This window comes from Salvelinus sp. IW2-2015, linkage group LG15, assembly GCF_002910315.2.
Source record: "Salvelinus sp. IW2-2015 linkage group LG15, ASM291031v2, whole genome shotgun sequence".
Classification (NCBI taxonomy): Eukaryota; Metazoa; Chordata; class Actinopteri; order Salmoniformes; family Salmonidae; genus Salvelinus; species Salvelinus sp. IW2-2015.
The window spans coordinates 43534907-43554914 of NC_036855.1; the positions used below are offsets into that span (position 1 = coordinate 43534907).

The following is a 20008-nucleotide window of genomic DNA, read 5'->3' on the forward strand; positions in this document are numbered from 1 at the left end:
AAACCTGTGCCATGGAATGGGTACATCGAAAATCTCTTCCAAACTATTTTGCAATTATATGGCACAGCTGTCAGTTTTTGGTCCTTAAATGAAATTGTATATATTTTTATTTATCACACTTTTCTTTAACCTTTATGTTCTTTAATACAGGGCCGACATACAAGTTCCTTACTTTTCCCCTTCTATGCCTCTTTCCATTTTTTGTGGTAATGCTGCAATTAATTGGTTGTAATTTTGGGTAGAGCAGACATTTCCATATGTCTGTCGTTAGCTGCATGTGTGACATAACTCCACCAGTCCTATTTATGACATCATTCACAAAAATTATACCTTTTTTAAACATTTCTTCAATAAATACAGTTTTTTTATCAATTACTATATTTGAATTTAACCACAATATTTGTTGTACTATTTGTTCCGTCCTTTCAGGTGGATTAAACTGAAATTGCAACCAACTTTCTAAGGCTTGTTTAAAAATAAGGATATTTTTGAGGGATTATTTCCTTTTCAAACAACCGAAATGGAGCAGGTGTAATCTGAATAAAGGGGAAAAGGCCCTTCTTGAATATAGGATGAGACATTCGTACCAATTTACTAGAGAACCAGTTTGGATTTAAGTATAACTTTTGTATGACTGATGCCTTTAGGGGAGAGTCTAATGCTTTAATATTTAATAATTTCTGCCCTCCGAATATATTCGTTATATAAATAGGCCCTTTTAATTTTATCTGGCTTGCCGTTCCAAATAAAATGGAATATTTTTTGTTCATATAATTTAAAAAGCAGGTCACTAGGTGTAGGCAAAACCATAAGCAAATAGGTAAACTGTGATATGACTAAAGAGTTAATCAGGGTGATTTTTCCACAAATAGACAGGTATTTTCCTTTCCATGTAGCAAGATCTTATCTATTTTTGCTAACTTTCTATAAAAATTTATTTGGAGTGAGATCATTTCTTTCTTTTGGGATTTTATATCCGAGTATGTCCACATCTCCGTCAGACCATTTAATTGGTTAACTACATGGCAATATAAAATGTGTATTTTTTAGTGATCCAATACGTAATATGGTACATTTATCATAATTTGGTTTTAATCCAGAGAGGATAGCAAAGGTATCTAGATCCTCTGAGGCCCTGGAGGGACTCTAGTTGTGGTTTTAAAAAGAAAACATGAATCATCACGGTACAATGACACCTTAGTTTTAAGCCACGGATTTCTAATCCCTTAATATTAATGTTTGATCTAATTTTAACAGCTAACATTTCGATGGCAATAATAAATACACTGCTCAAAAAATAAAGGGAACACTTAAACAACACAATGTAACTCCAAGTCAATCACACTTCTGTGAAATCAAACTGTCCACTTAGGAAGCAACACTGATTGACAATAAATTTCACATGGTTTGTGCAAATTGGAATTAGAAAAATAAGATACACACAAGTTTGCTTTTAATTTAAAATAGGACCTAAATTAGCAAGAGTCTTAGTCCACCAATGTTAAAAGGCTATGAATTGATACGCAAAACAACGCCGGATTCAAAACTTCGAATTTTTCAATTTAAATTACTGTACAAAATTCTTGCAACTAATAGAATGTTATATATATGGGGTATACAATCTTCCCAGCTCTGCAGATTCTGTTGTGAGGAGGCAGAGTCATTAGATCATTTATTTTGGTATTGTCCATATGTAGCTCGTTTTTGGTCACAGGTCCAGGAATGGCTGAAGAATTGCAACATTTGCCTAAAACTAACGCTACAGATAGCAATACTGGGGGATTTGAAAAGCCATAGTCAATCAATCAATAATATAATWATTATTTTAGCAAAAATGTTTATTTTTAATTTACAATCTATAGAAGCTATGAGAATAGGAAGGTTCAAGTCTTTTGTGAAGCATCACAGCACAGTTGAAAAATATATGGCAAATAAAAATCCGAAATGGATGATGTTGGAAGATAGATGGGAGGGGTTGAGTGGAACTGAAGGGTGGGACTAATAACAAGATAAACAATGTACGGCATACGGGATCTGTGAAATGTGTATAGGTGCGGAGCTTTTGTGAAATAGCACAGTTACAAGTGGAAATAAAATTCGATGGACAACAGAAATAGAGGAAGGACTAAGAACAAATAAGAGAGAACTATTGTAAAGTGGACTGTGTCTGTAAGATGGGTATAAGATGTATAAATTGAAGGTAAAAGCAGAAGTGTTTATTAGTTTACTCCAATTGGGGGATCGGTGGTAGGGTGCGGGGAATAATAATAAAGGTATATTCTTTAAAAAAGTATGTATGTCTATATAGGTATGTGTATGTATATATGTGTATATGTATGCATGTGTGTATGGATATATATATTTACCCCAAAAAATATGGGGGATTGGAAATGATGCAGACAATTACATTGGAAGCAACATTCTTTCCGCAAGATTAAGCTGATCCAACCCCCCCCCCAAAAAATAAAATAAATAAAATAAAAAATAAAAATAAATAAATATTTTGTGCCCTGCAATTCAGCGGTTGTTTCGGAAAATGATCCCGTAAAAGGGATCCGTAGCGCAGAGAAGTTAAACTGTAGTTCGTTTGTATCAAATCAAACTTTAGTCACATGCGCCGAATACAGGTGTAGACTTTACAGTGAAATGTTTACCTACAAGCCCTTAACCAACAGTGCAGTTCAAGAAGAGTTTAGAAAATATTTACCAAGTAGACTAAAATAAAAAGTAACACAATAAGAATAACAATAACGAGGCTTGTATCCTGTTTAGTGAATGATTACTGTGAGCGTTAATGGAGTTTAGGCCATGAAACTGTGTGTATGCTAATTTAGAAATGGTGACCTAATCAGATAAGAGGAAATTGCTTCGGATCAGAGAGCATGGTCAGGCCCAGAACAGAAGATGGACGGGTTGTGATTCTGACATCTGGCTAAACAAAGAGAGGACCATGGACATTCCACAGGGGGAAAGGAGGGAAACTCATTGGGGTCATAAAATGTACCTTCAAGAGGGGGGTGATCAAAAGGAGGGAAGAGTATAAAAGGTGTTGTGAACTTTTTAAATGCATGCACTCAGCTGACTGTATCCTTGGTATGAAACACTTTAAACTTCTCTTGAGCGTTTGGTCTCAATTCCTTATTGCAAAGAGGCTGCAATAGCATTTTTCTTTTTAACAATTCAATGTCATCACATATAATTTTTTTGTTGAAATATCAGAAACAAAGGTAGTTCAACCAGTTTCTGCCCAGTGAGAAGGAACACAATGTGTGTACACAATGAAGATAAACACAAATAATGTTTGATTACACTGGGGAAGGAATGATATAGAATCCTTTGTGGACACAGGAAGGATCTGTACACCTGTACAGGCAACAATAATGATTCAATTCCACAGCATTTCCAACAGCATAGTTCCTTTGTTTCTGGCAAGGTTAGATAAAGAGGAGTACACCTTGGAGGAATTATGACCATCCCTGGCTCTGTGTCAACCGAATAGCCTGGGTGGAGGAATAGTCCAAGTGTCATGACCATGAGTGAAGAATAGCCTAGAATTGTCATGATGAATGACAAGGAGTTGACATGACAGCACAAACAGGTTTAGGACCAAGCTACCAACGGAGCACTGACCTGAGAGCCCTCAACTGGGCCAGTTGCAAAACCTTTACACCCATAATGACCTCATTTCATTTCCACTTGGTACATACCCACACTACCCACAGAGAGATTTGGCATTCCAAATGACACCCTATTCCCTATTTATTGCACTACTTTTGACCAGTGCCTACAAAAGTAGTGCACTGTATATCATGGGAATAAGGTGCCATTTGGTACACAGCCAGAGAGTGCCGTCGGATAGAGTACTTTGGAGTAACCGGAGTCTCCATGGCGGGTGATCTGCGTCCAGAGGTATGTACAGTGCATTTGGAAAGTATTCAGACCACTTTAATTTTCCCACATTTTGCTACATTACAGCCTTATTATAAAATGTATTCAATATTTGTTGAATACACGCAATGCCCCATAATGACAAAGCAAAAACAGATACCTTATTTACTCAAGTATTCAGACCCTTTGCTATGAGACTCGAAATTGAGCTCAGATGAATCCTGTTTACATTTATCATCCTTGAGATGTTTCTACAACTTGATTGGAGTCCACCGGTGGTAAATTAAATTGATTGGACATGATTTGGAAAGACGCACAGCTGTCTTTATAAAGTCCCACAGTTGGCAGTGCATGTCAGAGCAAAAACCAAGCCATGACGTTGAAGGAATTGTCCGTAGAGTTCCGAGACAGGATTGTGTCGAGGCACAGATCTGGGGAAGGATACCAAGACATTTCTGCAGCACTGAAGGTCCCCAAGAACACGGTGGCCTCCATCATTCTTAAATGGAAGATGTTTGGATCCACCAAGACTCTTCCTAGAACTGGTCGCCCGGCCAAACTGAGCAATCGGGGGAGAAGGGCCTTAGTCGGGGAATGACCAAGAACCTGATGGTCACTCTGACAGACCTCCAGAGTTCCTCTGTGGAGATGGGAGAACCTTCCAGAAGGACAACCATCTCTGCAGCACTCCACCCAAATACAGGTGTGCCAAGCTTGTAACATCATACTCAAGAAGACTCGAGGCTGTAACCAAAACGAAACCGGTAGGTTGTGGGGGGGCAATCCTTAGTTGATACATCCATTTTTGGACCTATGAATTAATATGTAGCCATTGATTCTTGACGCTGTTTGTTCACACGCACCCGTTCGCAATTGCTAATAACCCATCTGCAACCGCCTGACTGTGTGATAAAGTGCAAATCTGGAGGCCCACACTGGACCCTATCTCGCAAACATACAACAATTCGGTCTAGGCTACAGTCAGAGAAGGTGGAACGATTTTTTGACAGGGAGTGCAGGATATTTTTTGGGTGCTTAATGTAGATATGTTTCTGCTTATAATTTCCGACAATTTGGTAGGCAATTTTTTATTACCTCCCCCCTTTTCATTTTCTGCTTCTTTCTCTCTAAATTTCACACACTTTTCTGCTCCCACTGTTTTTTTCTTCTCTTGTTAAAAGACACTGCTTCAACTTTCTTTTGTAATGCCATCATCAACAAAAACAATTCATTTACGCTGTCTGTCATGCTGCAGCTAGCAGATTTCAGAGTGAAAGGTGTGGAGTGTCTTCAAGAAATAAACATGAATTTTTCTGATTCCAAATTAAATATTTTGTAGCCGATACATTCCTCCTTGATTTAGAAGAAAACACATATAGCCATAAAAGCCTGTCTCTGAAGATATCATATTGATATTAATGCGTTGTTTCCTTTAGGCCCTAAAGCTTATAGGCTTACGCACTTATGCGAAATAGCCTTAAAAGAATGAAAGAAAAACCTAATTGTAGCCTACAGATATACATTTCGCAAGAATTATACATTTATGGATTTTCTATTTATTCATCCCGCCTGCCACCCACCAGCCCTTCATCCACACAATATTTCATGACCCTAAACCCGCCCACCCCGATTGCGGGTAATAAGTCAAACTTGTTTAATTCCAATCTTTGTAAACAACCATTGTATAGTCTAAAAACATGGTTAAAACTATAGTTTGGATATCATGGATGGTCAATCCTTGCATCCATAGCGTAGTCTATGGATATGAGTGGTTGCATTTCTCCAGCCCCATCCCTCAGCTTTTTACTGAAACTGTTTACGGTTTCAATAAAGGATTGCCTCTTCAAACACCTTTATTAGAGTAATAGTGTTATTATATGGTGTTAGCCTCTAGTGAGTGAGTTACTTTTGTGCCATTAATATTAAGTAAAACTTCTGAAGTCGCAAACAAAAATAATTATATTGAAAGCAAAACATAAACCCAAAGGTATTGAAAGCAAAACAAAATATTGCAAGGAAATCATTTCGAAATGCGAGAACAAATTCATTGTAAAAAATGTTTGTTGTTATGATTTTTTTCATGTGTTTTTTTTGTAAGGGCGCTGCATTCACCATTCTATTTCAGTAAAAAATAATGGTGAACGCAGCTAACAGGCTGGTTCCACCAGGCAAACATGTAATTTATTTATTTAATTTAAAAAATGGTTTATTTAACTAGGCAAGTCAGTTAAGAACAAATTCTTATATATAATGACGGCTTACCCATTTGGCCGCCCTATGGGACGCAGCCTGGATTCGAACCAGTCGCTGCACCAGTCGGGAGCCCTAAATGTAGCCTGACTCATGTAATGAAGTGAAGTGGTTTTGAACCAAAACATGAATTAAACTGGAACCTACTAGCTATATAAACTAATCTCTTTACACAGAATGGAGAAGCAGGAGACATTACTGATCTACTACAGTAGTTTCACATTACCACACTCATAGGGCTCTATTGTCAACTTTGACAGCTGGTGCTACACAAATACTCACAACCCTATATTGGAGTGTGAGTGATTGCTAAGTCAGTCCAAGGTCTGAGATATAGGCTGATTGGCTGTGTCCTCTAGGGTTGGTATTCCAATGTCGTCAGGGGTATGCCAAATAAAAATGTGATTCAGCATTAAAAAAAAAAAAAAATAAAAAAAAAAATCTATATACACTGCTCAAAAAAATAAAGGAACACTTAAACAACACAATGTAACTCCAAGTCAATCACACTTCTGTGAAATCAAACTGTCCACTTAGGAAGCAACACTGATTGACAATAAATTTCACGTGTTGTTGTGCAAATGGAATAGACAACAGGTGGAAATAGGCAATTAGCAAGACACCCCCAATAAAGGAGTGGTTGCAGGTAGTGACCACAGACCACTTCTCAGTTCCTATGCTTCCTGGCTGATGTTTTGGTCACTTTTGAATGCTGGCGGTGCTTTCACTCTAGTGGTAGCATGAGACGGAGTCTACAACCCACACAAGTGGCTCAGGTAGTGCAGCTCATCCAGGATGGCACATCAATGCGAGCTGTGGCAAGAAGTTTGCTGTGGGTCTGTCAGCGTAGTGTCCAGAGCATGGAGGCGCTACCAGGAGACAGGCCAGTACATCAGGAGACGGGAGGAGGCCGTAGGAGGGCAACAACCCAGCAGCAGGACGCTACCTCCGCCTTTGTGCAAGGAGTAGCAGGAGGAGCACTGCCAGAGCCCTGCAAAATGACCTCCAGCAGGCCACAAATGTGCATGTGTCTGCTCAAACGGTCAGAAACAGACTCCATGAGGGTGGTATGAGGGCCGACGTCCACAGGTGGGGGTTGTGCTTACAGCCCAACACCGTGCAGGACGTTTGGCATTTGCCAGAGAACACCAAGATTGGCAAATTCGCCACTGGCGCCCTGTGCTCTTCACAGATGAAAGCAGGTTCACACTGAGCACATGTGACAGACGTGACATCAGTTGGAGACGCCGTGGAGAACGTTCTGCTGCCTGCAACATCCTCCAGCATGACCGGTTTGGCGGGGTGCAGTCATGGTGTGGGGTGGCATTTCTTTGGGGGGCCGCACAGCCCTCCATGTGCTCGCCAGAGGTAGCCTGACTGCCATTAGGTACCGAGATGAGATCCTCAGACCCCTTGTGAGACACATATGCTGGTGCGGTTGGCCCTGGGTTCCTCCTAATGGCAGACAATGCTAGACCTCATGTGTGGAGTGTGTCAGCAGTTCCTGCAAGAGGAAGGCATTGATGCTATGGACTGGCCCGCCCGTTCCCCAGACCTGAATCTAATTGAGCACATCTGGGACATCATGTCTCGCTCCATCCACCAACGCCACGTTGCACCACAGACTGTCCAGGAGTTGGCGGATGCTTTAGTCCAGGTCTGGGAGGAGATCCCTCAGGAGACCATCCGCCACCTCATCAGGAGCATGCCCAGGTGTTGTAGGGAGGTCATACAGGCACGTGGAGGCCACACACACTACTGGGCCTCATTTTGACTTGTTTTAAGGACATTACATCAAAGTTGGATCAGCATGTAGTGTGGTTTTCCACTTTAATTTTGAGTGTGACTCCAAATCCAGACCTCCATGGGTTGATACATTTGATTTCCATTGATAATTTTTGTGTGATTTTGTTGTCAGCACATTCAACTATGTAAAGAAAAAAGTATTTCATAAGAATATTTCATTCATTCAGATCTAGGATGTGTTATTTTAGTGTTCACTTTATTTTTTTGAGCAGTGTATATTTAGAAGGATTTTTTTCTTCTTCACATTTTCAAACATTTATATTTTCCAATGGGGCTATACATTTGGGTGAGGTTTTTCTCTCGCCTGAGTAGCCTCATTTCACTTCCAAAAATAAAATTAAGCCATCTAGTGTTCAGCGAAATAACAACAAAGTCAAATGCAGGTGGCCTAGTCAAATAATTAACATCCAATCACATTAACCGTTACTCTCTCGCGGGAAATCCACTAAAGGTCCGTATGTAGCCAAACGTAGCTGCTGCTCATTCTGTTTGCTTGAAAATGGATGAATGGTTAAAAAAAGTAAGTCCCGCGTCCATAGAGACACATACCAGCTCTACTGGTAGTACTGCTGGTAGTAACACCTATCGACACAAGTTGTTCTGCTTTCACGAGCACATCCAATGCTAACATCAGTAATTCTACATTTGTTGTTAGCCCAGCTAGCATGGACACTGACAGTTGTGAATCTAATGCACCCGAAGAGCTACTGCCCCCTTATGCGGGAAAGCACTGAACAACAGACAGGGACGTTGGACCTAAGTCCTCCACAATAGTATGGGGCTTGCCTGTCCTGGCCACTTGGTAGTTCACCATATAAGACACTTCTAGCCCCTTCTTTTAATGTTACCTGTTGATTTTATACAAGTCTTACTACTCGAAAGTCGTCTTAATTCTCACTCAAAAAACTGCCGTGGCTTATTTTCAAATGTATTATTTCAACAATTACTGCTTCGCATACAAGCCAGTGAATTATATGCATTACAGCTGGATGAGTCAACAGATCCTGTTATATGTCTGTTACGTTTATGGGAGGTCAATTAAGGAAGACATCCTCTTCTGCAACACTGGAAACCAGGACAACAGGAGAGGATATTTTTAAAGTACTGGACAGCTTTGTGACATCAAATGGACTTTGGTGGTCAAGATGTGTTGGTATCTGTACTGATGGTGCAAAAGCCATGACAGGGAGACATAGTGGAGTAGTAATACGCATGCAAGCAGTTGCTCCCGATGCCACTTGGGTGCACTGCAGCATCCACTGAGAGGCTCTTGCTGCAAAAGGAATGCCTGACCGCTTGAAAGACATTTTAGACACGACAGTGAAAATGGTTAACTTTGTTAAAGCAAGGCCCCTGAACTCTCATGTATTTTCTGCACTATGCAATGGTATGGGCAGCGACCATGTAACACTTTTACAACATACAAAAGTCCGCTGGTTATCAAGAGGCAAAGTATTGATAGGTTTTTTTAAATTGAGCTTAAAGTTTTCTTTACTGACCATAATTTTCACTTGTCTGACCGCTTGCATGATGACGAGTTTCTCACACGACTGGCCTATCTGGCTGATGTTTTTCTCACCTGAATGATCTGAATCTAGGATTACAAGGACTCGTCGCAATTATATTCAATGTGCGGGACAAAATTGAGGCTATGATTAAGAAGTTGGAGCTCTTCTCTGTTTGCAAAAACAAGGACAACACACAGGTCTTTTCATCATTGTATGTGCAAATGAACTCAAGCTTACGGACAATGTCAAATGTGATATAGCGAAGCACCTGAGTGAGTTGGGTGCGCAATTACGTAGGTACTTTCCGAAACGGATGACACAATCAACTGGATTCATTATCCCTTTCATGCCCTGCCTCCAGTCCACTTACCGATATCTGAACAAGAGAGCCTCATCAAAATTGCAACAAGCGGTTCTGTGAAAATTTTATTTCATCAGAAGCCACTGCCAGATTTCTAGATTGGGCTGCGCTCAGAGTATCCTGCCTTGGAAAATCACGCTGTTAAGACACTGATGCCCTTTGCAACCACGTACTTATGTGAGAGTGGATTCTCGGCCCTCACTAGCATGAAAACTAAAAACAGGCACAGACTGTGTGTGGGAAATGATTTAAGACGGAGACTCTCTCCAATACCTTCCAACATTGCAGAGTTATGTGCATCCTTTCAAGTACACCCTTCTCATTAAACTGTGGTGAGTTATTCACAATTTTAGATTAACAAATAAAGTTGTATATGTAAGATGGCTAAATAAAGAGCAAAATTATTGATTATTATTATTTGTGCCCTGGTCCTATAAGAGAAATGTGTCACTTCCCACGAGCTGGGTTGTGACAAAAACTCACACTCATTCTTATAGTGTGGGTGTGGCAGGCTTACAATGATGGTAAAAAAACAACATTTGAGAGTGCGCTGACCCAGGTGCTAGAGGGGGTACACAGCTGGAGGTTGAATGTTTAAAGGGACTATAAAAAGTTTGGCAACCACTGCTCTAGGGGATCTAGAGGTAAATTAGCTCGGGTCCCATCGTGTGGCCTATGCAACTAGAGGCGTTAGTAGAGGAACGAGCATTAACGCCCTGGACCAGAGCTAGAGGTAAATAGGCCTACCTGCTGGGGATGAAGTTGGACTCCTGGAGTTTCTCTGCCTGCTCCAGGTCTCTGGGGAAGCCATGCAGCACCCAGCCCCGTGTGGTACAGTCCAGCCTGCTGAGACGCTCTGTCAGGATCTGCAGCACCATACTATCAGGCACTAAGGAAACACAGGGACACACATAACACACTCCCTTAGAGACTCTGGTCTTGTTCTTTCAGAATTCTTAAGAAGACTTTAAGAATGCATCCTTCCTGATCAGACATCTGACAGATAGATCCCTGTTCTGACATGCCTGGATTGGTGGAAGATGTGATAGAACCATTGCTTATACTGCATCTATCAATGTGTTCAGTCACATTCCATAGTTTACACATGGTAAACAGACGTATTCACAATTAACATATTTCTCTCATTACTTTTGTTTTTGTGGATTCTTCAGGAATTTCCTGAATAAACACTATAGCCTACTCTTTAATCATCTTTTCATTTAGAAATTCATTGATTAGTCTAATTCCTGGCGTTATGATCATATCAGCAGATTGGGTCCAGAGGATTATTATACATGTGCTCTTCCTTTCTGACAAGGCTTGTGATGCAAATCCCCCCCCCCCCAAAAAAAATGGGTATCGACCTTTATGTTAACTTGTCTGGTATAACTTATCCCCCTCTGTACTTTCTATTTGGTCTTGTTTTTTCCACCACACTTATTGCACCTTGAGCCAGAAATCTCTCTTGTTTCCAAAAATAAACATGCCTATTAAGTGTAGGCTATATCTTCAGAGACAGGATTTTATCACCACATGCATTTTCTTCTAAATCAATGAGGAATGAATCAAGGAGGAATGTATCCGGCTACAAAATAATTACGTTGGAATCAGACAAATTCATGTTTACATTTCTTGAAGACACTCCACACACCTTTCACTCTGAAATCAGCTAGCTGCAGCATAAGTGAATTATTATTAATTTATTTATGTTGATGATGATGGCATTCCAAAAGTAAGGTGAATAAGTGGCTTTTAACAAGAGAAGAAAAACAGTGGGTGGAGGTGGGAGAAGGAAAGTATGTGCGAAAGTTAGAGATAAAATAGCAGAAAATGAAAAGGGGGGTAGGTAATACAAATATAATTATATTCTTTGAGAAAAAATAAGAGCAAAACCCAAGGGGACCATGAAGCCTGAGAAAAATGTAAGTTGATGGATTGAAATGTCCAATTTCTACAACAAACAATCTGAGCTTCTCCCTCCTGCAGAAACGTCTTCAAACATCAGGCAGCCTGAAAACGTTTCTTCTTCTCCCTTCGTTTCCACTCCCTCCTTTCCTTCCACTCCTCCATAACACTATTTCCTATTTTCTACTTCCTTAATGGTGGCTCTCCAAATCCCTAAAGCACTGGACTGGTTACACTAGCCACAATCTCTCCCTACCCTAATTATACCCCAGTGAGTCTATTAATCAACTTGTAAATGATTTAAGCAAGCTCCTTTCCCTGCAATCCTCACTGTCACAGAGAGGGAGAGTGATGTAGGGAGGGTTAGGGAGAAAGAGATGTCTTCAAATGGCAAAAGCCACCTTCTCTCACTGGATAACATAAAGCCCAGTTCAACAAAATACAAGAAGTTGAACACAACAATTAACATGCATATTCTTCACTCCAATATGTACATTGGTAACAATAAGAATGTGAGTTGGTTCCCACTGTGGCCAGCAGTGGTTCTTCTGGTCGTAAATAGTTGCAAACGGACTCTATGGGTCATTGTCCCAGACCCAGATTAAGCCTGTGTGTTTGTGTATGTGTAGCCTATGCATGTGTATGTGTAGCCTATGCATGTGTATGTGCAAATGTGTGTTTGTGCGTGCGAGGGATAAGTGTGCGAGCCAAGGCCTTCATTAGGCTTGAACTCAGTATGCATTGGAGGCACAATCTCGACACACATCTGCATGGAGCCCACTCCCCGGGGGATGTTTATTCAATTAATAAAAAGTTGCTCAAGGCGAGTGGCCCAGACACAAGCCCTGGGCACTGCAGTGATTGGCACGCTTTGGCAGCCACATACACTCTCTAGAGTGGAGCAGTAGCCCCAGCTAAATGGCAAACGCCTTATATCATGTCTAATATTATTTTCCACAGGATGTTATTCCAAGTAGCAAAACAATTAAATGTAAAAAACTGACTGAAATATGTATCTTTTTCCAATCAAGATGAGACACACAACCCAGATGAAAACCTGATTTGAACTAATTGGAAATGTAGTACTAGAGAATGTCTCCTTAGTTATTATTCACATCAGAGAATTGTCTGATGATGAGTAGCCCGAGCTAATCTAATTATTTTGGGCAAACGACTCTAGCCATTCCAGAGCTGTTCATTACTATTGCAAGGGCAGGGATACAGGGTCTCTGTGCACACATCAATTTTTACTCCCCCCTGTAACACTGTTTACATGCAGGCTCTGATGCTAAAAGCAACTAATTGAAGGAGGAACCAGGTAAATTGTATGGCCACAAAGGTGTGTGTGTGTGCAGGTGTGTGTGTGAGCACGTGTGTATGAGAGCACCCTCTTGTATGACTAGCTGTGTACCTTGCTGTCCAGATTCCAAGTAAGGTTTAATGAGTTCTCCCATATTGGTCGCGTCTGCAGAAACCGCCTCCAGAAGCTCACCGCAGCAAACTACAAGGGAAGTGGAGAGTCGGGACAAGAAAGGGGAGACATTCATGTTGAAATAAACAGAATACACAATGTAACCTTTCAGACAGGGAATAAACAGAATAGGAAAAATGACAGCTCCTGTAGGCTGCGTCCCAAACAGCACCCTATTCCCTAGAGCGGTCTTGGTCAAAAGTAGTGCACTAAATAGGAATAGCTTGCATTTGGGATGCAGACATACACAGTAAACAAGGAGATGGAGGATGGAAAATGAAAGTCTGTGCAAAAAAATGGCAGTGACATAAGACTCCATGTCAAAACAGAACATTTGAATCATGTTTGTGTCTAAACAAATATATATCATATACTGTACTCACCATATGTATTTGGACAGTGAAGATACAATTTTAATTTTGGCTCTATACTCCAGCACTTCAGCCATAAATCTAGAGCATTAAATAATTTCTCTGGTTTGCAAACTGGGAGTCAATATTGGATTACCGCATTCTGTTATAAACTGCATTCAAACAGGAAAACTGCACTTAATATAACCACATTCTGTCAGTTTCTGTGCCAACTCTAGAGAACATGGCAAAATATACTTTGTCGAAATAACATTCAAAAGTTGTATCATAAGAAGTACTTCTAAAACCAATTTTGAATTTAACGCCATAACCATAGTACAAATTCAATTAATGAGTATTCTGTAGAGCCAGGTAAAGGCAATAGTATGGGGAACACATTGAGAGGGACAGTGAAGTACTGTTGTGGGTGAAAACTTACGATTGACAATGTTGTATTTCTGAGAGATAAGTTTCGCCAGCAGACTCTTGCCTGAGCCAGGGGGCCCAAAGAGGAGGACCCTGGGGGTGTGAGGGGCCACAGAACAGTGCCGCGAAAGAATGTACGTCAGCACTGTGGGAGGAGACAAGAACCACAGCATTGAAGTGGCAATCCAGTTCTCCTTTTCACCTAATTTAACACATGATCTCAAGAGGTGGTCCAGGTATGTCATTATCAACGTTGTTTCCACGTCATTTCAACCAATAAAAAAAAAATCAAAATCTTATCAAATTTTATTAGTCACATGCGCCGAATACAACAAGTGTAGGTAGACCTTACAGTGAAATGCTTACTTACGAGCCCCTAACCAACAATGCAGTTTCAAAAAAATATGGATAAGAAGAAGAGATAAAAGTAACAAGTAATTAAAGAGCAGCAGTAAAATAACAATAGCGAGACTATATACAGGGGGGTACCGATACAGAGTCAATGTGCGGGGGCACCGATTAGTTGAGGTAGTATGTACATGTAGGTAGAGTTATTAAAATGACTAGGCATAGATAACAGAGAGTAGCAGTGGTGTAAAGAGGGGGGGGGGGGGGGGCAATACGAATAGTCTGGGTAGCCATTTGACTAGATGTTCAGGAGTCTTATGGCTTGGGGGTAGAAGCTGTTAAGAAGCCTTTTGGACCTAGACATGGCGTCCAGTACAGCTTGCCGTGATGTAGCAGAGAGAACAGTCTATGATTAGGGTGGCTGGAGTCTGACAATTTTTAGGGCCTTCCTCTGACACCTCCTGGTATAGAGGTCCTGGATGGCAGGAAGCTTGGCCCCAGTGATGTACTGGGCAGTTCGCACTACCCTCTGTAGTGCCTTGCGGTCGGAGGCCGAGCAGTTGCCATACCAGGCAGTGATGCAACCAGTCAGGATGCTCTCGATGTTGCAGCTGTAGAACCTTTTGAGGATCTCAGGACCCATGCCAAATCTTTACAGTCTCCTGAGGGGGGGATAGGTTTTGTCGTGCCCTCTTCACGACTGCCCTCTTCACAACTGTCTTGGTGTGCTTGGACCATGTTAGTTTGTTGGTGATGTGGACACCAAGGAACTTAAAGCTCTCAACCTGCTCCACTGCATCCCCTTCGGTGAGAATAGGGGCGTGCTCGATCCTCTTTTGTCTCCTTTGTCTTGATCACATTGAGGGAGAGGTTGTTGTCCTGGCACCACACCGAGAGGTCTCTGACCTCCTCCCTATACGCTGTCTCATCGTTGTCAGTGATCAGGCCTACCACTGTTGTGTTATCGGCAAACTTAAATGATGGTGTTGGAGTCGTGCCTGGCCATGCAGTCATGAGTGAACCGGGAGTACAGGAGGGGACTGAGCACACCGAAAGTCTGAGGGGCCCCTGTGTTGAGGATCAGCGTGTCGGATGTGTTGTTTCCTACCCTTGCCATCTGGGGGCGGCCCGTCAGGAAGTCCAGGATCCAGTTGCAGAGGGAGGTGTTTAGTCCCAGGGTTCTTAGCTTATTGATGAGCTTTGAGGGCACTATGGTGTTGAACGCTGAGCTGTAGTCAATGAATAGCATTCTCACATAGGTGTTCCTTTAGTCCAGGTGGGAAAGGGCAATGTGATGACATTGAATCAATGTGGAAAACTGATTGGATTTGAAAAAAGTCCTTCACGTTTTGGAATTTCATTGTTTTTTCACCCAACTTTTAATCTAAATCCAATGACATGGTAAATATATATATTTTTGCTTTCATGTTGAAATCACGTTAGTTAACAACTCAACCAAATGTAAATCAAAACTAGATGTTGAAAATGTTTGCTTGGTTCTTTGTGGTAGATTCTGTAATGAGGGGATTCACATAAGTATTTTATTTTAAGTTATACATTTACCTAGTACGCATATGTTACCTTGGAAACTGTGTTAAAGTTGTAAGGGATGGTTAACAAGTATATCAGTTCATTCCTATTGATAATATATAAACTACAGCTAAATTCTGTTCGTCTCTAGTGTGTTGCAATTTCAATGTTATTGTAGCAAAAGCATTGATAAGAACTTTTTACCAAAGGCTATCTATCTTGATAGAGGAATAGCTAGAACATGGGTTCATTTACACTTATTTATTAAAACATTGGCAGGATGAAATCTCTTGAGATGCACCATCTTGTTTTCAAAAGTGTCCAAATAAAACCCCAAATTAACAGACAATACTTAGTAACAAGAATAATGTCTAATAATAATAATAACAATAAAACAATAATAATAAATATCAAAAACTTACATTAACAGCAAGAACTGTTGTTGTACAACTACTAATAGGCCTACAGCTAATAAAACAACTACTAATTCCACTAATAAAATACAGTGGGGTCCAGATATTATTAACACCCTATAAAACGAATAATTCAAATACAGAGCTATATTGTATGCAACAAAAAAAGGGGGAATTCTATTATTTTATACTAATACAATTGCCCAGAGAAAGAGATTTTGTTTAACAAGTAATACTTTTTTTCACAAAAGGTAGGGGTCAAAAGTATTGACACCCCTAAAGATTGTTATAAATAAAGTAGTCAAAAGTTTAGTATTTGGTCCCATATTCCTAGCATGCAATGACTATATCAAGCTTGTGACTCTAAAAACTTGTAGGATGCATTTGCAGTTTGTTTTGGTTGTGTTTCATATTATTTTGTGCCTAATATACATTTATGGTAAATAATGTATTGAGTCATTTTGGAGTCACTTTTATTATAAATAAGAACAGAATATGTTCCTAAACACTTACATTAATGTGGATGCTACCATGATTACGGATAATCCTGAATGAACCGTGAATAATGATGAGTGAGAAAGTTACAGAGGGTCAAACATCATACGCAAAAGACATGTTAACCTCCCACCAATATTTTTTTTTTTATTTATTTCACCGTTATTTTACCAGGTAAGTTGACTGAGAACACGTTCTCATTTGCAGCAACGACCTGGGGAATAGTTACAGGGGAGAGGAGGGGGATGAATGAGCCAATTGTAAACTGGGGATTATTAGGTGACCGATTAACAATAACAGGGGAGGTCAGCATATCTTGGGGGCATGATCATGTTTAGAAACATATTCTATTCTTATTTACAATAAAAAAGACTCCCAAAAAAACAAAAAACATAACATTATTTACCATTAATTTCTATTGGGCATAAAATAATCTGAAACACAACCAAAACAAACTGCAAATGCATACAACAAGTTTATAGAGTCACAATCTTGATGTAGTCATTGCATGCTAGGAATATGGGAACCAAATACTAAACTAATACATATTTTAACTACTTTATTTATAAGAATCTTGTGAACCCTACCTTTGAGAAAAATACATTACTTGTTAAACAAAATCTCTTTCTCTGAGCAATTGTATTACTATAAAATAATAGAATTCCCCATTTTATGAGCATACAATATAGCTCAGTATTTGAATTAATTATTTTATATAGTCATTATTGCTCATCTTCATAAAGGGTGTCAATAATTTCAGACCACACTGTACATACATATTTACAAATATCTCATCATGGCGATGTTCGTAAATAGTTAAAAACACAGTTATTTTTCACATTTGAAGAAGTGCTTTCTTAAATCCACTGTGATTTTAATGCCCTGATTTCTATAAGTCAATTATTGCAGTCAATTGGGCCTTTGTATCTGAAAGATCTTAATCCAACTTCACGATGTACACTTGGAATATGTCATTGCTGCTGTTATAGAAAGGAGTACTGTGAGTCTTGTATAGTTATATACAGGGACATATAAGTAGATACATTCTAAAATGTAATTGTTACCAATGGAGTTGTCTTCTGTTTGGGAGTGACAGCCAATATAGTGATTCATACATTTTGCAAAGACGTGTCTTATAATGGCATCCAAGAATGAATCTGCAAAGATAGTTATAAATTACATCTAATTCCCAAAGTATGATCTTGGTTATGTCTTAATGATGAGGGATCACTCGTGCACATTTCTATATAAAATAGGTATGACATTATTTACACTATAAACATCAAATATATCTAAACCTATCTAACTACCATTGGCAAAGTCAAACTAACATTACTTCAAAATATTATTTCCCCAATACAAAATAAACACTAAACCATATATATATATTTTTTTTAAAGCGAGATCTCTTGTGCTTTACAATAACTCTGTTAGCTTACTTGCACTGTCATGTATGATCTCATAAGCCAGTTGTTAACAGTGCATTGGGGCTGGCTGGGGATTGTTTAAAGCCCTATTCTCTCCCATGGAGTAATAAAGAGCGAGCCAGCGGGCTAATCTGAATTTAAAGGAGGTGATCAATAAATTGAGTCACTCTCTCTCCAACGCTCCCTCTCTCCCTCCCTCCCTCCCTTGGTTCCAGGGGAGTATTTGTTTGAAGTGTGACACTCAAGAGGAAGCGAACAGCTGTTTACATTTGGGTCGAACTACAACAATACTGTTCGTCAAAATGATAGGCCTTGCGTTTAACACGCTGCAATTAACAACAAGCTAATTGGAACTAATCACTCTAAGCCTCTAATATGCAACAAAATATATTTACTACGTAGTGCACTCACGTCTGTAGACATGAAATGCTTTGAAAGGTTGGTCATGGCTCACATCAACACCATTATCCCAGAAACCCTAGACCCACTCCAATTTGCATACCGCCCCCAACAGATGATACAATCTCTAATGCACTCAACACTGCCCTTTCCCACCTGGACAAAATGAACACCTATGTGAGATTGCTATTCATTGACTACAGCTCAGCGTTCAACACCATAGTGCCCTCAAAGCTCATCAATAAGCTTAGGACCCTGGGACTAAACACCTCCCTCTGCAAACTGGATCCTGGACATCCTGACGGGCCGCCCCCAGGTGGTAAGGGTAGGAAACAACACATCCACCACGCTGATCCTCAACACAGGGGCCCCTCAGGGGTGCGTGCTCAGTCCCCTCCTGTACTCCCTATTCACTCATGACTGCATGGCCAGGCACCACTCCAACACCATTATCAAGTTTGCCGATGACATAACGACGAGACAGCATATAGGAAGGAGGTCAGAGGTCAGAGACCTGGCCGTGTGAAGCCAGGACAACAACCTCTCCCTCAAGGTGATCAAGACAAAGGAGATGATTGTGGACTACAAGAAAAAGAGGACTGAGCACGCCCCCATTCTCATTGATGGGGCTGTAGTGGAACAGGTTGAAGGCTTCAAGTTCCTTGGTGTCAACATCATCAACAAACTATCATGGTCCAAACACACTAAGACAGTCGTGAAGAGGGCACGACAAAGCCTATTCCCCCTCAGGAGACAAAGGATTTGGGTCCTCAGATCCTCAAAAGGTTCTACAGCTGCACCATCAAGAGCATCCTGACTGGTTGTATCACTGCCTGGTATGGCAACTGATCTGCCTCCGACCGCAAGGCACTACAGAACGTAGTACGTCACTGGGGCCAAGCTTCCTGCCATCCAGGACCTCTATATCAGGCAGTGTCAGAGGAAAGCCCTAAAAATTGTCAAAGACTCCAGCCACCCTAGTCGTAGATTGTTCTCTCTGCTACCGCACGGCAAGCGGTACCGGAGCGCCAAGTCTAGGTCCAAAAGGCTTCTTCCCCCAAGCCATAAGACTCCTGAACAGCTAATCAAAGGGCTACCCAGACCCCTCTTTTATGCTGCTGCTACTCTCTGTTTATAATCTATCCAGTCACTCTAACTCTACCTACATGTACATATTACCTCAACTAACCGGTGTCCACGCACATTGACTCTGTACCGGTACCCTCTGTATATAGCCTCGCTTGTTATTTTACTGATGCTGTTTAATTATTTGTTACTTTTATTTTCTATTTTTTTCTTAACTTGTTAAAGCATTGTTGGTTAAGGGCTTGTAAGTAAGCATTTCACTGTAAGGTCTACACCTGTTGTATTCGGCGCATGTGACAAATACAATTTGATTTGACTTCTGACAAGCGTCCATAGGGCAAACAT

General features: G+C 40.5%; 1 protein-coding gene across 4 annotated transcripts in view; it reads right to left on the reverse strand.

Moving 5' to 3' along the window:
• The window catches only part of ak8 (adenylate kinase 8), a 71472-nt gene that overhangs the window by 17084 nt on the left and 34380 nt on the right, over positions 1 to 20008 (reverse strand). For all 4 annotated transcript variants that reach the window (XM_024002649.2, XM_024002645.2, XM_024002646.2 and 1 more), the window contains 3 exons: positions 13979 to 14110; positions 13130 to 13219; positions 10561 to 10702 (listed from right to left, as the gene is read on the reverse strand). In XM_024002649.2, the coding sequence (XP_023858417.1) occupies positions 10561 to 10702; positions 13130 to 13219; positions 13979 to 14110 (364 nt within the window). The remainder of the gene's footprint in view (positions 1 to 10560; positions 10703 to 13129; positions 13220 to 13978; positions 14111 to 20008) is intronic.